The sequence below is a fragment of the Bufo bufo genome, chromosome 1, assembly GCF_905171765.1.
Source record: "Bufo bufo chromosome 1, aBufBuf1.1, whole genome shotgun sequence".
NCBI classification, from domain to species: Eukaryota; Metazoa; Chordata; class Amphibia; order Anura; family Bufonidae; genus Bufo; species Bufo bufo.
In genome coordinates this window covers 548,032,263-548,045,035 of record NC_053389.1, presented here as the reverse complement: position 1 = coordinate 548,045,035, position 12,773 = coordinate 548,032,263, and the positions used below count along the sequence as shown (strand labels likewise).

Genomic DNA, 12,773 nt, shown 5'->3' with positions numbered 1-12,773 from the left:
GTAGGGACACATCCCTTTGGCAAGGTTTATGGTAGTGTCCAGTTGTCAATTTATTCATAAATGTTCTGGAGGAATAACAGAGTAACAGCATATGCTCTAAAATTGATATTTCATGGAAAACACAAGTAATTACTGGGACAGACATTTCAGGAAAGCTGACAGGTCCTTTTTAAGAGCACTATGAAGCATTGGTGATAATGATGGTTTTGTATACCCTTGTTGACTAAACTCAACTTTTCTTAATTTGTCTTGGCTTTAATATTATATAATATTACAATAGCCAATTGTTGCTTAGGTTGATATCACTAATAAGTACTCAAGTGTAAAAGTGGTTTAGCTTATAAAGCTGTAGCGCTTGATTTCTCTGGGGCTGCTTCGGGAAATGTGGTGACACATGGTTGTCTGGAATAAGCAAGGTCTCCTTGGTTACTATTGCTGACAGTGGGGGCTCTGTGGCTACCAATTAGGGAACTGTTGCAGGTAGGGGATTCACTGTGGCTGGGAATAGGAGCTTGGAGGTTTCCACTGTATGAGGGCTCTTTTCTAGCATGTGGGGTTCTGTTGCTGATACTGTTTGAGGGCACCATGGCTTGCACAGTATGGTGGCTTTATGATTGACATTGGCTAGCATGTTATGAAGGAACTATGGGTGACTATGTTATGGATCATTGTGGTTTGCACTAATGATAACACTATGGCTGGAGGTAGAAGATAATTCCAGCACTCCAGAGTAGAGCATCCGTCTATGCTTGTTTGATGTTTCGGTTCGGAAGGATCTTCATTGCTGCTTAATGTGTGTAAGAAAGGCAGAATGGCACTAAGGGAAAGTGTATATCTGCATTTAAATATTCCTATTGCATTTCTAGTTTGGAGTGCTGGAAATACCTTCTACATATTTTGGGGGTAGGAACACCATTCTAAGCACCCACCAATTAGAGTGCCAGAAGCTTTCTATTGACTATGGCTGGAGGTGTTAGGGGCAAAAACTGGAACTCATGGTCGGACTGGCCCACCAGAATACTAGAGGATCCTCCAGTGGACCTAGGCTCTGACACCATAGTGGGCCCCAAAGCCAGTCAGCTGCCATTAGGGTCTTATTCTTAGATTCAAAACCTAGTAGACTTTATTGATACAGGGGTTGGGCTATGAGAAAAGTTTCCTCTGGTGGGCCCAAGGAGCCCCAGTCACACACTGCTGACCCCGAGGACACCGCAGCTAACACCTTTCTAGAGGTCCAGTTAGGAATGTTATGGAGGTACTCATTGTGGCAGCAAGTTCACAGAAATATTTTTACGTGTTACTATTAACCTCACCCCTTGTCAATGTTCTGAATATCCATGAAAAACAGACGTAGCCACAGCATCCACTACATCTGTTTTTATTGGACTGATACAATGGGAGTAAGAACCATCCTACATATTGCAGGTGGGCATCCAGATATTCTCAGTGGTCTGTGCTCTCCTCACTGTTTACCTGTTGAATGTCCTGTATATCAGCTGTTCTGAAGCAAAACCTTTCAAAACAAATGGATAGCGACATATTTCTAGTGTTAATTTTTCTTTTAGATTTAGAAGATGGGCAGAAACCTACAATGGTTAGTGAACGAACTGAAGCCTTCACCACAGCCAGAAACTTACTAGCATCTGGAGCTGATGCCATTGAAAGAATTATGTCTTCATATAAAGAGGTACCGTGCCTTTAATATTACCCTCTGTTTATACATGTATATTAAGTCACCTATGCTTAGAATAATAGCCCTCCTTCGCAGGGGCGGACACACACAGCAGAGGGCCCCCGTGCTAAGAATGTGCTTGGGCCCCCCCAAGCCAAATTCTCAAACTAACCTATTCCTTCCTAACATTACATACAGCAATAACAAACATACAGGGTAAGGCAACTTTCACACCTGCAGCACTACGCTCCGGCCACCTGATCCGGCAGAGAATGCAAGGAATCAGCTGGACACAATCCACAGGATGCAGCGTTTTGTGTCTCGCTGATTCTCTGCTTTTTTGCCAGATTGTGGCTGAATCTCTGCCGGACATTCCATCAGTGGGCATTTCATCAGCATCCAACAGTGCTGGAGCTGGTGAATTCCGTCAGGCTGTTCTCTGCTGGAACAGCCTGCCAGAATCACTAACACAGATGTGAAAGTAGCCTAATACAGACCAGACCGCCATGATTTCTTTCAGACATCTCTTCTCTCTTCTGCAAAGTTTGACAGACAGACATCTTAGTTTTCTACTTTTCCATCATCCTCCTACCTTCTTGAAAACCCCATCCTGCCACCCCCAATACTGTGCCCCCCAATACTATACTGCAGAAAAAGTCCCCCTGCAAATACTAGTTACACACAGATAGTACCACCTTCAGTAATTATTGCCACACAGTGTCCTAAAAAATAACTGCGACCAGAAAATAGTGTCTAATAGACACTAATAGTGTAACCATTATGTTCCTGAAAAATAACTGTGCTAAGCTGATACTGTGCCAGGATGCCCCCAACAGTAACAGTGCTCCCCAAAGTCCCACCAATAGTAATAATTCTCTTCCAGAGTGCACGTAGTAGTTATAGTGCCCCCAACAGTAATAATGTACCCACTGTGCCCCAGAAATAATAATGCTCCCATAGTGCTCATACTAGTATTCATGTTCCTCATAGTCCCTCAATTGTTATAAGGCCCACCATAATGGCTATAGGCACTAGGCCTGCAGCCTATCAGAGGACCGGGGAGGGGAGACGTCTGTCCCCTGCCCTGCCGCAGCACAGCCATCTGTATTGCCTTCTTAAGGAATGGAAGCGCTCATCTCCCCCTGCTGCTGGTAAAAAGAGGCCCCCTCCCACACTGGGCCCCTGTGTAGCCGAACCGGCTGCACAGGCAGTATGTGCGCCCCTGCTCCTTCGGTTCCTAAAGCTAGGGCTAATCTTCTACTTCTTCTGCACGTTGGAATGAGACTCGAAACATGATGCAGCAACTGTGTATGGTGGCATCAGGGTTTACCTCCTGTAGATGTTAACTCAAACTACATCTGCTACGTCTTTCTTTATAGCTGTAAGCATGCACTTTCTTTGAACCTGTAGAAGACACACCAACTGTAGACCTTTCTAGAAGTTCTGGCTACTTTTTACAGCTTACCAAGCACAGCGCCGTACATTGTATAGCGGCTGTGCTTGGTATTGCAGCTCAGTCCCATTCACTTGAATGGGACTGAGCTGCGCATAGACCATGTGACCAATGAATGTGATGCCAGAGGCCTAAGAAGATGCTACACCGCTCACTGGAGTGCGGCGGTCTCTTCAAACAGCTGACTGGCAAGGATGCTGGGAGTCAGACCTCCACCGATCTGAGCTATCCTGAGGATAGGCCATCAATATGAAAATCTTGGACAACCTGTTTAATCTATGTGAGACAACCAGACAAATCTTCAAGCCTCTCCAGCAAAGCTTCTATGGAGGAGAGACTTTGAGGTATTACATCCTTGCTTTAGCAACAATAGCCCCTGAACTTCAGCCTGAAAACAAGAAGACTCGAGGTGTCCTTTCAGTAAAGACATGAGATAAACATTATCTCCAAAACGTAGACATTATATGGTCATCTTCTTTTGTGCTGGTCACTGGTTAAGGGCTCATACACATGAACGTGTTTGCCCTGTGCCTGTATTAACCTGAATGGGTCTGCAGTCCACAAGGTACGGAGCGCTGTTGCTCGGATGCCCACGGAAGCACTATGAAGCGTCTGGATTCCATAGGATTTCGGTCCATGTCTCTGCACCACAAAAAAATTTAACATGTACTATTTTTTTTCAAGTGAACGGGTCCTCATCTGCAAACGATGTGCATACAGACGGTGCCCGTGCATTGTGGACTGCCATTTTGCGGTCCACAGCACAGGCATGGGGCACACACTTTCTTTTACATGGACTGAGGATTGGGGAAATTATTGGGGTTGAGTATTGATATGAATGCTTGCTGTCGATAATTCCCTCATGTAAATGGTGCCGCTGATCATCCTGACAAATGACCAAATGCTTGCTCATCACTGATCGATACAAGGAATGAATCTGTAAGGGAACGAATTTCTGATGATTTCTTTGCATCAGTTTTACAAGAGCAAATGATGGTCCCATTGATGCACCTCTCTTATGGACAAGAGTCCCACCCTAATCACAGGTCTACTGACCTGAATCCACAGCATCATATGGATCTATGATTCTGTGAGTTCAGGTTAGTAGACCCGAGTCAGGCCAGCACACTTGTCCCTAATGAGGGGACACAAATGCGCCTATGTGATACTGGCTTTTATCTGTAACATATTTTGTAGCATCTATAGGGAATTAAACCAGTATGTGTTTTATTTTGTAGGTCACAGAACTAGCAGGTTATACTGCCAGGGTGTATAATATGTTTTCTGTCTTTAACGAAGTAAAGAGAGGAATTTATAAAAAGTCTTCAATTCAAGAAAATCAGAACCAAATAAAAAAGATTGGGCTTCACATAGACGGACCTTTGGAAATTAAAGGTATTTGTTCTTTTTAATTTGCTTCCATGGTATACAGGATTTTCCAAGAAACGCTTTTAAGCTATGTTCACATAAATTACGCTTTTGAACCGAAATGATCTTAGTGCCAGCTACCGATTTCACAGTTTACATAGCAGTGAATGAAATCCATAGTGAAAATCTGCAGTATTTGCACAGCATGGTCGAGTGATTAAACCTGTGGTCTAAATGAGACTTGTAGCCATAATATAGGTACAAAAATGCTCCAGCATTACAGTTGTGTGAAACTGACTTAATGCTATCAACTCGATGTACAATAAAAGTGTAATCGGTGGAAGTCAACCAGATGTGACCCCACTGCTCCTGAGAATGGGTTGCCTGGTCTAACTTACTGTGGTAACTCATTCACCTGTTTCAGTATCTCCCATACACTTTAAAAAGAATCTGTCACCACAAAATGCAGTACAATCTGCAGACAGCATAGAGCAGAAGAAGCTATGCAGATTAATAGTTTTATGGGAAAAGATGCTCTGCTTATTCTGAACTTTATACCTCCCCTGTGTACAACTATCAGTGACTGACAGCTATCTATGTATACACACTTACACAGAGAATGCTATCAATCACTGATAACACCTCCCCTGTGTACAACTATCAGTGACTGACAGCTATCTATGTATACACACTTACACAGAGAATGCTATCAATCACTGATAACACCTCCCCGTGTACAGCTATCAGTGACTGACAGCTATCTATGTATACACACTTACACAGAGTATGCTATCAATCACTGATAACACCTCCTCGTGCATAGCTATCAGTGACTGACAGCTATGTATACACACTTACACAGAGAATGCTATTAATCACTGATAACACCTCCCCCATGTACAGCTATCAGTGACTGACAGCTATCTATGTATACACACTTACACAGAGTATGCTATCAATCACTGATAACACCTCCTCGTGCACAGCTATCAGTGACTGACAGCTATCTATGTATACACACACTTACACAGAGTATGCTATCAATCACTGATAACACCTCCTCGTGCACAGCTATCAGCGACTGACAGCTATGTATACACACTTACACAGAGAATGCTATTAATCACTGATAACACCTCCCCCATGTACAGCTATCAGTGACTGACAGCTATCTATGTATACACACTTACACAGAGTATGCTATTAATCACTGATAACACCTCCCCAATGTACAGCTATCAGTGACTGACAGCTATCTATGTATACACACTTTCACAGAGAATGCCATCAATCACTGATAACACCTCCCGTGTACAGCTATCAGTGACTGACAGCTATCTATGTATACACACTTCATTTACAGTATGAGAGGAACAGCTGATTATCCGGAAGGAAGCATTCCTTCCCGACAGTCGGCTGCTCGTTAAGTGGAGGTGATCACCTCCACAGTATGAGGACAGGGGATCGCTGCTGCTATCACACGTCTCCATAGAGCTGCATTGTTTCTGGGAACTAAGATTGAGGTGTCCGCAACTCCGATCATTTCACCAAATGATTGAGCATTTCATTTGTGTATACACACTTACAGAGAATGCTATAAGTCACTGATAACATCTCCCCCATGTAGTCTAGGTTATACCATAAAATTTAGGAGTTTTCAGCAGTTGCAGCTGCGACTGGGATCACAAGCCTCCTCACCACGCTAAGGATGAATATATTTAATTCATCTTCTTTCTGACCTGTTGTCAGGTAGCCAAAGTATCTTAAATCTGAGATGCTGGAGTGGGGAAGGCAGGGGAAGATGTTTTTTGATGAACAGGATGCCAGTCATTCTCCACTTTGAGAAAAAAGATAATTGATGACCTATCCTCAGGATAGGTCATCAATATCAGATCGGCAGGGGTCCGACACCTGGGACCTCCGCCAATCAGCTGTTACAAGAGGCTGGCGCAGCGGCCTCTTTCTAGGCCATGTGATTTCACTGTACATCGGTCACATCGCCTAGTTGCAGCTCAGCAAGTGGCATGCCTAGGGGGGACAGGGGAGGGACGGTCCGCCCCCGGGTGCCAGCTCTCAGGGGGGTGCCAGAAGCAATGAGCGCTTCCATCAATACAGATGGAAGCGCTCATTGCTTTTCCCTTTATAAGATGCAGTGCATCTTATAAAAGGAATACTAGTAGTGAGCGCTTCCATAATGGATGCACTCACTAGTCTGCAGGAGGAGGGGGAGAGAAGCGCTGTACAGTACTTACCCCTCCTCCTGCTTGCCCTTCTCAGGGCCAGCGCTGCTGTGTCCTGGCTGCCTGCAGCATCAGGACGTATAGAGCGTACTCTGACCTGACGCTGCAGGCCCTGAGAAGAGAAGACAGCCAGGACAAGGAGAGTGGCGGCAGGAGAGGTAAGTATTATTTTACAGTCTGATATGGAGGTCTAATGGGGGTCTGGAGAGGTCTAATGGGGGTCTGGAGAGGTCTAATGGGGGTCTGGAGAGGTCTGACTGGGGGGGGTCTGGAGAGGTCTGACTGGGGGAGTCTGGAGAGGTCTGACTGGGGGGGGTCTGGAGGTCTGACTGGGGGGGGTCTGGAGGTCTGACTGGGGGGGTCTGGAGGTCTGACTGGGGGGGTCTGGAGGTCTGACTGGGGGGGGTCTGGAGGTCTGACTGGGGGGGTCTGGAGGTCTGACTGGGGGGTCTGGAGGTGATATGGGGGTCAGGAGGTCTAATGGTGGTCTGGAGGTCTGATATGGGAGTCTGGTCTGAGGTCTGATATGTGGGTCTGAAGGTCTGATATGGGGGGTCTGGAGGTCTAATGGGGGGTCTTATATGGGGGTCTTATCTGAGGTCTGATATTGGGTCGGGGTCTGACATGGAGGTCTAATGGGGGTCTGATTTGAGGTTTAAAACTGAGGACTTATATGGGGTCTGACATAGAGGTCTAAAGGGGGTTTGGTCTCAGATGGGGGATCTCATTTAGGTTTTTATATGGGGGTCTGATCTGAAAGGAAGATGGGATTTTTTTATACTAGCGCACAAAATAAAGGGTTGTTTTTGTACTGATGCACTATCTGTGTGGTACCAGTATTTTCAGGGGGACTGTGTCACGGCCTATGGTGTGTGTTGTGACACTTTCCTTCACTTGCGGTTGCCCGTGGCAACGTGTGGTGTTGTGTGTATGTGGTGGCAGTGTCTCGGCCTTCTGGCTGTTTCCCAGGACATGGTCGCCTCGCATGCCGTTGCCGGTGGTAACAGGTGGAGTGTGATGTTTGTGTGTACACTTTCCCTTTAAGTGGCTTTCTTCCCTTGCCTGGTGTTGGAAGGGTTAATTCCATTCCTAGTGAGTGAACACTGGGTGTGTCTGTGTGTAGGTGTGGCTACTTGGGCTACCTGGGATGCCAGTAGCTGAGGGGTACTCCAGCCATGGTGTTTGCTGGAGTCATTCTCCTGGTCTCATATACTATCTGCCCAGTGAGGGCCACCCTTGTGGTCATAAATAATGTTTAGACATAGATGTTCTTATCTTATTATATGTCTAGTGGTGTCTCTATGTTTATTGCAGCTTATGGTTTCTGGGTTCATGTGTGCTTTGTGTGTGTGCTGTGTCCTTTTGTGTTTGGTGTGGACATTAGCACTTGTGCACGGGTTCCAGGCTGTGTGTCTGTGGCAGGTAGGTGTTGTACTAGTTTCACTACCTGCCATTGCCATTTGCTGTATATGTTCCCCATTCTTGGCCAGTGAGACTCCTGTTCATCTGTGCCTAGGAGGAACAGGTCGTCTTATCCTGCTCCTAGTTCCAGGGCTATTTATTATTGATACCGCACAGCTGAGGGTTTCCCCCACCCTCAGCCGTGACAGACTGTTTCTGCAGGAAAGTATTGGGGAGCACAGTGGACACGGTATTGGGGGTGGCAGGATGGGGTGTTGAGAAGGTGGGAGGATGATGGAAAAGTTAGAAAATAAGATTTGTTAAACTCTGCAGAGACGAGGTGTGGCTGAAAGAAGTCACCATGGTGGTCTGGTCTAACAGGAGAAGAAGAGGAAACAGAATATCTACATCAGAGAGGACACGCCACTGGATGTAAGAGGTATGTGGCGCTGTATTACCCTGTATGTTCTGTAGCGCTGTATGTAATGTTTTCCAAGAATGTCTTTAAAGGGGTTGTCTGCTTTTATTTTTGTATGAGTGCTGCCTTCTCTTCTCTGTTTACCTGCTCACCACTGCAAATGCTACGGCGAGCAGGTGAACAGAACAGAGAAAGCAGCTCTCATATGAGCGCTGCCCTCTCTTCAAACAGCTGGAGGCACAGAGGGCATTACTACTATGGAGGGGGCACAGAGCCAGAGAGCATTGCTACAATCAAGGGGGCACAGTGGGCATTATTACTGTGAAGGGGGCACAATGGGGATTTCTACTATGGAGGGGGCACAGAGGGCATTACTAGCACAGTGGGTATTACTACTATTATGGGGGCACAATGGGCATTATTACTATAAATGGGACACACTGGGGATTATTACTGTGAAGGGGGCACAATGGGGATTATTACTGTAAAGGGGGCACAAAGAGGGCATTACAACTGTGAAAGGAGCACAGAGCGGGCATAACTACTGTGAGGGGGTACAACTTTTTTTGGGGGGTGCCAGAGAAAGGACCTGCCCCGGATGCCAAATACCCAAGCCACACCACTGAGCTCAGCCCCTTTGAAGTGAATAAGGCTGGGCTGCAATACCAATACAGCTGCTGTACTATGTACAGTGCTGTGCCTGGTGAGTTGCTGGGAGCCTGCAGTGTGGCAGCTCCCTGAAACAGCTGATTGGCGGGGGTGTCAAGACTTGGACCTCCGCCAGTGTGAAAATGATGACCTATCCTGAGGATAGGTCATCATTATCCACTGCTGGATAACCCCTTTAATGTTTTAATGACATAAGTAACAGTCGGTCAACATATAGTCAAGGAAGGCAAACTGGAGAAAATGCAGACAGTCGGCTGAAAGGTTTACTGTGTTCTCATAGCACACGTCTGTATGGAAGAGACTGCTGAGGTGTACTGTATATTATACTTTACTCCTGTCCCTATTTACAGTGGACCTACAACCCAAGTAGATTAAAGGTGGATGTTTATGCAGTAGGTGACACGGGAGAACAAGTGCATGCCTAGAGAAAAAAAACTAAAAAGCACAAAGCGGTGTGAAAGGCCCTTCCTTTTGTTGAACACCTTAGTTGCTGCAGTCACTATTTGGGAAATGGATGACTCCAATCAGAGCAGATGTATCACTGGCTGCTAGAGATAGTGCTAAAAAGGTACGGGGGGGTGGAGGGCCAGCAGCTAGCAGGCATGAGGAGACGTTGCACGGGGACCCAAGCTGAGCTTTTGCATTGGGATTCACGAGTCCAATTAAAACAATGTGCTGTGCCATTAACAAGTAATGATTTTCATCTTTGTATTATATTAATCATTGTTGTTTTCAAAGTCAACTATGACCTAATTGACATGTTTGGAAATTTTCTTGGTAACTAAATTTTTTTGTAACTAAGGCATAATGTGTGATGAAAATAGTGACCTTAAACCACTAAACTATGGCCTACAATTCTTAAAATAATATGTTCATATTGCCAATGATGCCCGTCTGGGCTGATTCTTTACTAGGTCAGGGATAAAATCTACTGCAATACAACATTTTAAAGGCCAAGTGCCCTAATAAACAGAGTTCCCCGTTGTATTATTTCAATAGATAGTTTTTTTTTTAAACAATTTTTTCATCTTGATATTTGCTAAACATTGGTGAAATACCGTATGTTTTGAGCTCTTACATAGTAGCTGTCAATGCTACCAGCAGATGACACAACCAAATTTCCACCCTCTTGAGGAGATCAGAATATGGAACGTACTATAGAGATAGACTGTAGGTAAAAATTAACGCAGAAATGTTCTAATATTTTGCACTGCATTATTTTGTAACAGGTAAAGTTATCGATGTAGATCATGGCATCATCTGTGAGAATGTCCCAATCATTACCCCAAATGGAGATATAGTGGTTTCTAAGCTAAATATAAAAGTAAGTAAAACTATGCATCTAAATTATTATGGTATGTATTGATGATCGATGCCATGCATGTAAAGTGTACCTAGAAATCTGTCCTCTGACATGTTACAGAGACATTGTCATCACCAGATCCTTCCTTCCTCACTAATACTATCGTCTGACCTATCTCTGCGACATGTCTGCACTGTGCTGTTCCTCTTTTATTCCTCCTGACTATTTATATAAACTGACAACAAACTTTGAATAAACTTTGAACTATTCCCCTTGTTCAAAGAGGTGTGTGCCCGCAGAGTCAGCAATGATTGGCCAGTGTGAGAGTGTCTAGGAACACAACTCCAACTGTCAAAACCCAGTTCTCAATGTATGGATATACACTACTCACAAAAAGTTAGGGATATTTGGCTTTCGGGAGAAATTTATGGTAAATGTGAAAAGTTAATGTTACAGGGATATTATATCATGAAAGTAGGGCATTTAAATAGAAGCATGTAATAGTGATTTCCTCATCTCAAACAATTTATTGAAACAAAAGCCAACAATAGCAGTGGGTATACCCCACAAAAAATCTCTCAATAAGGGCTCATTCAGATGGCCGTATGCTGTCCGCAAAAATACCGAATGCTATCAGTTTTTTGGAGAATCCGCCAAAAAAACGGATAGCATTCAGTATTTTTGCGGACCCATAGACTTCAATGGGGCCATGTCCTGATTTTCACGGACAAGTATAGGACATATTTCATTTCTTTTGCGGAACCGTGGAATAGAAAAGGGCCCCATGGAACTGAATGGGTCAGCATCTAATCCGCAAAAAAAGGATCCGCATTTTTGCGGATAGCATACGGCCGTCTGAATGAGCCCTAACTTGTCATGTGGCCTTGAGCATCAATTACAACTTGACAACGACGTCTCATGCTGTTCACAAGTCGACTTTTTTCTGCTGAGGCATGGCATCCCAGTCTTCTTGAAGGGCAGCCCTCAGGTCATTGAGGTTCTGGGGTACAGAGTTACAAGCCTCCACACGGCCACTCAGCTGATCCCATAGGTGTTCAATGGGATTCAGGTCTGGAGAAAGTGCAGGCCACTCCATTTGAGGTAGCCCTGTCTCCAGCAGCCGTTCCCTAATGATGTGACCTCGACGAGCTGGCGCATTGTCGTCCATGAAGATGAAATTAGGCCTGTGTTGTTCATGCAGTGGCACAAATTAAGTAGTATGGGCTTGTCACTGTACCATTCACAAAGTGTAGGGCAGTTCTGTATTGACTAGACACACCTGGCCACACTGTAACACAATCACCACCAAAGGCTCGTCTGGTGACAACAGTGGCTGATGCATAGCACTTTCCTTGACTTCTTCAATATTGTTGGTGCCCATTATTTCTGCTCAGTGTGAGTTGACTTTCATCTGTGAACAGTACTGAGGACCACTGGTCCCTTGTCCAGTGTAGATTCCCCCTGGCCCATGCAAGACGATGATGCCTGTGCCTGCTGGTGTGGTCTGGTACCCTTGCAGGTCATCTAGCACACAGGACATGCTGATGTAAGTCTGACGAGACACTTGGATGCCTCTCACCTCCCTTAAATGTGCCTGGGGTTGTGTGGCATTAATCATCCGGTTCTATAGGGCATTGTTCACAATGAAGCGGTCATCAGTGTGGGATGTGGCCAAAGGACGTCCACTTCCATGCTTTTCTGTGACTCTTCCAGTCTCTCTGTATCTCTGTTGCAACCTGCTGATGACACTCTGTGACAGTCTAAGCTCAGTGGCCACTTCCGTCTGAGAACATCCTGCTTAAAGCCTTGTAATGGCGAGGTACTATTGATCAATTGTTAGGTGTCGTCTTGGTCTCATGATGTCAAAATGTGATCAGCATGATGAGGAGGACTGTTTAAATACCAATTCTAATTGAACCAGGAAATTTATTGGGCTATGCATGGATCAAACATCTATTGTGAATTTTTCTGTTAAGCTCCTTGTTCTAGAACAGCAAGCTCTGCAAAAAGTACTGAAACATTGAACACTTAGACATGTGCATTCAAGAGTTCAGAGAAGGTCACATTAAGTTCACCTGTAAAGGATAGAGTGCATTTTAGGTTCAACCTGAAATTTCACCTACAAGCTGAATATCCCAAACTTTTTGTGAGTAGTGTATTTCTAGAAGGAATAACAGACGAACAGCAGCAGCATCTCGGTTTTTATTTTTTTTAATATATATATATATATATATATATATATATATATA

General features: G+C 44.8%; 1 protein-coding gene across 1 annotated transcript in view; it reads left to right on the top strand.

Moving 5' to 3' along the window:
• ABCD2 (ATP binding cassette subfamily D member 2) overlaps positions 1-12,773 on the top strand; it is a 138,083-nt gene that overhangs the window by 52,134 nt on the left and 73,176 nt on the right. The window contains exons 3-5 of the mRNA XM_040412408.1: positions 1,566-1,687; positions 4,364-4,520; positions 10,451-10,545. Coding sequence (XP_040268342.1) covers positions 1,566-1,687; positions 4,364-4,520; positions 10,451-10,545 — 374 coding nt within the window. The remainder of the gene's footprint in view (positions 1-1,565; positions 1,688-4,363; positions 4,521-10,450; positions 10,546-12,773) is intronic.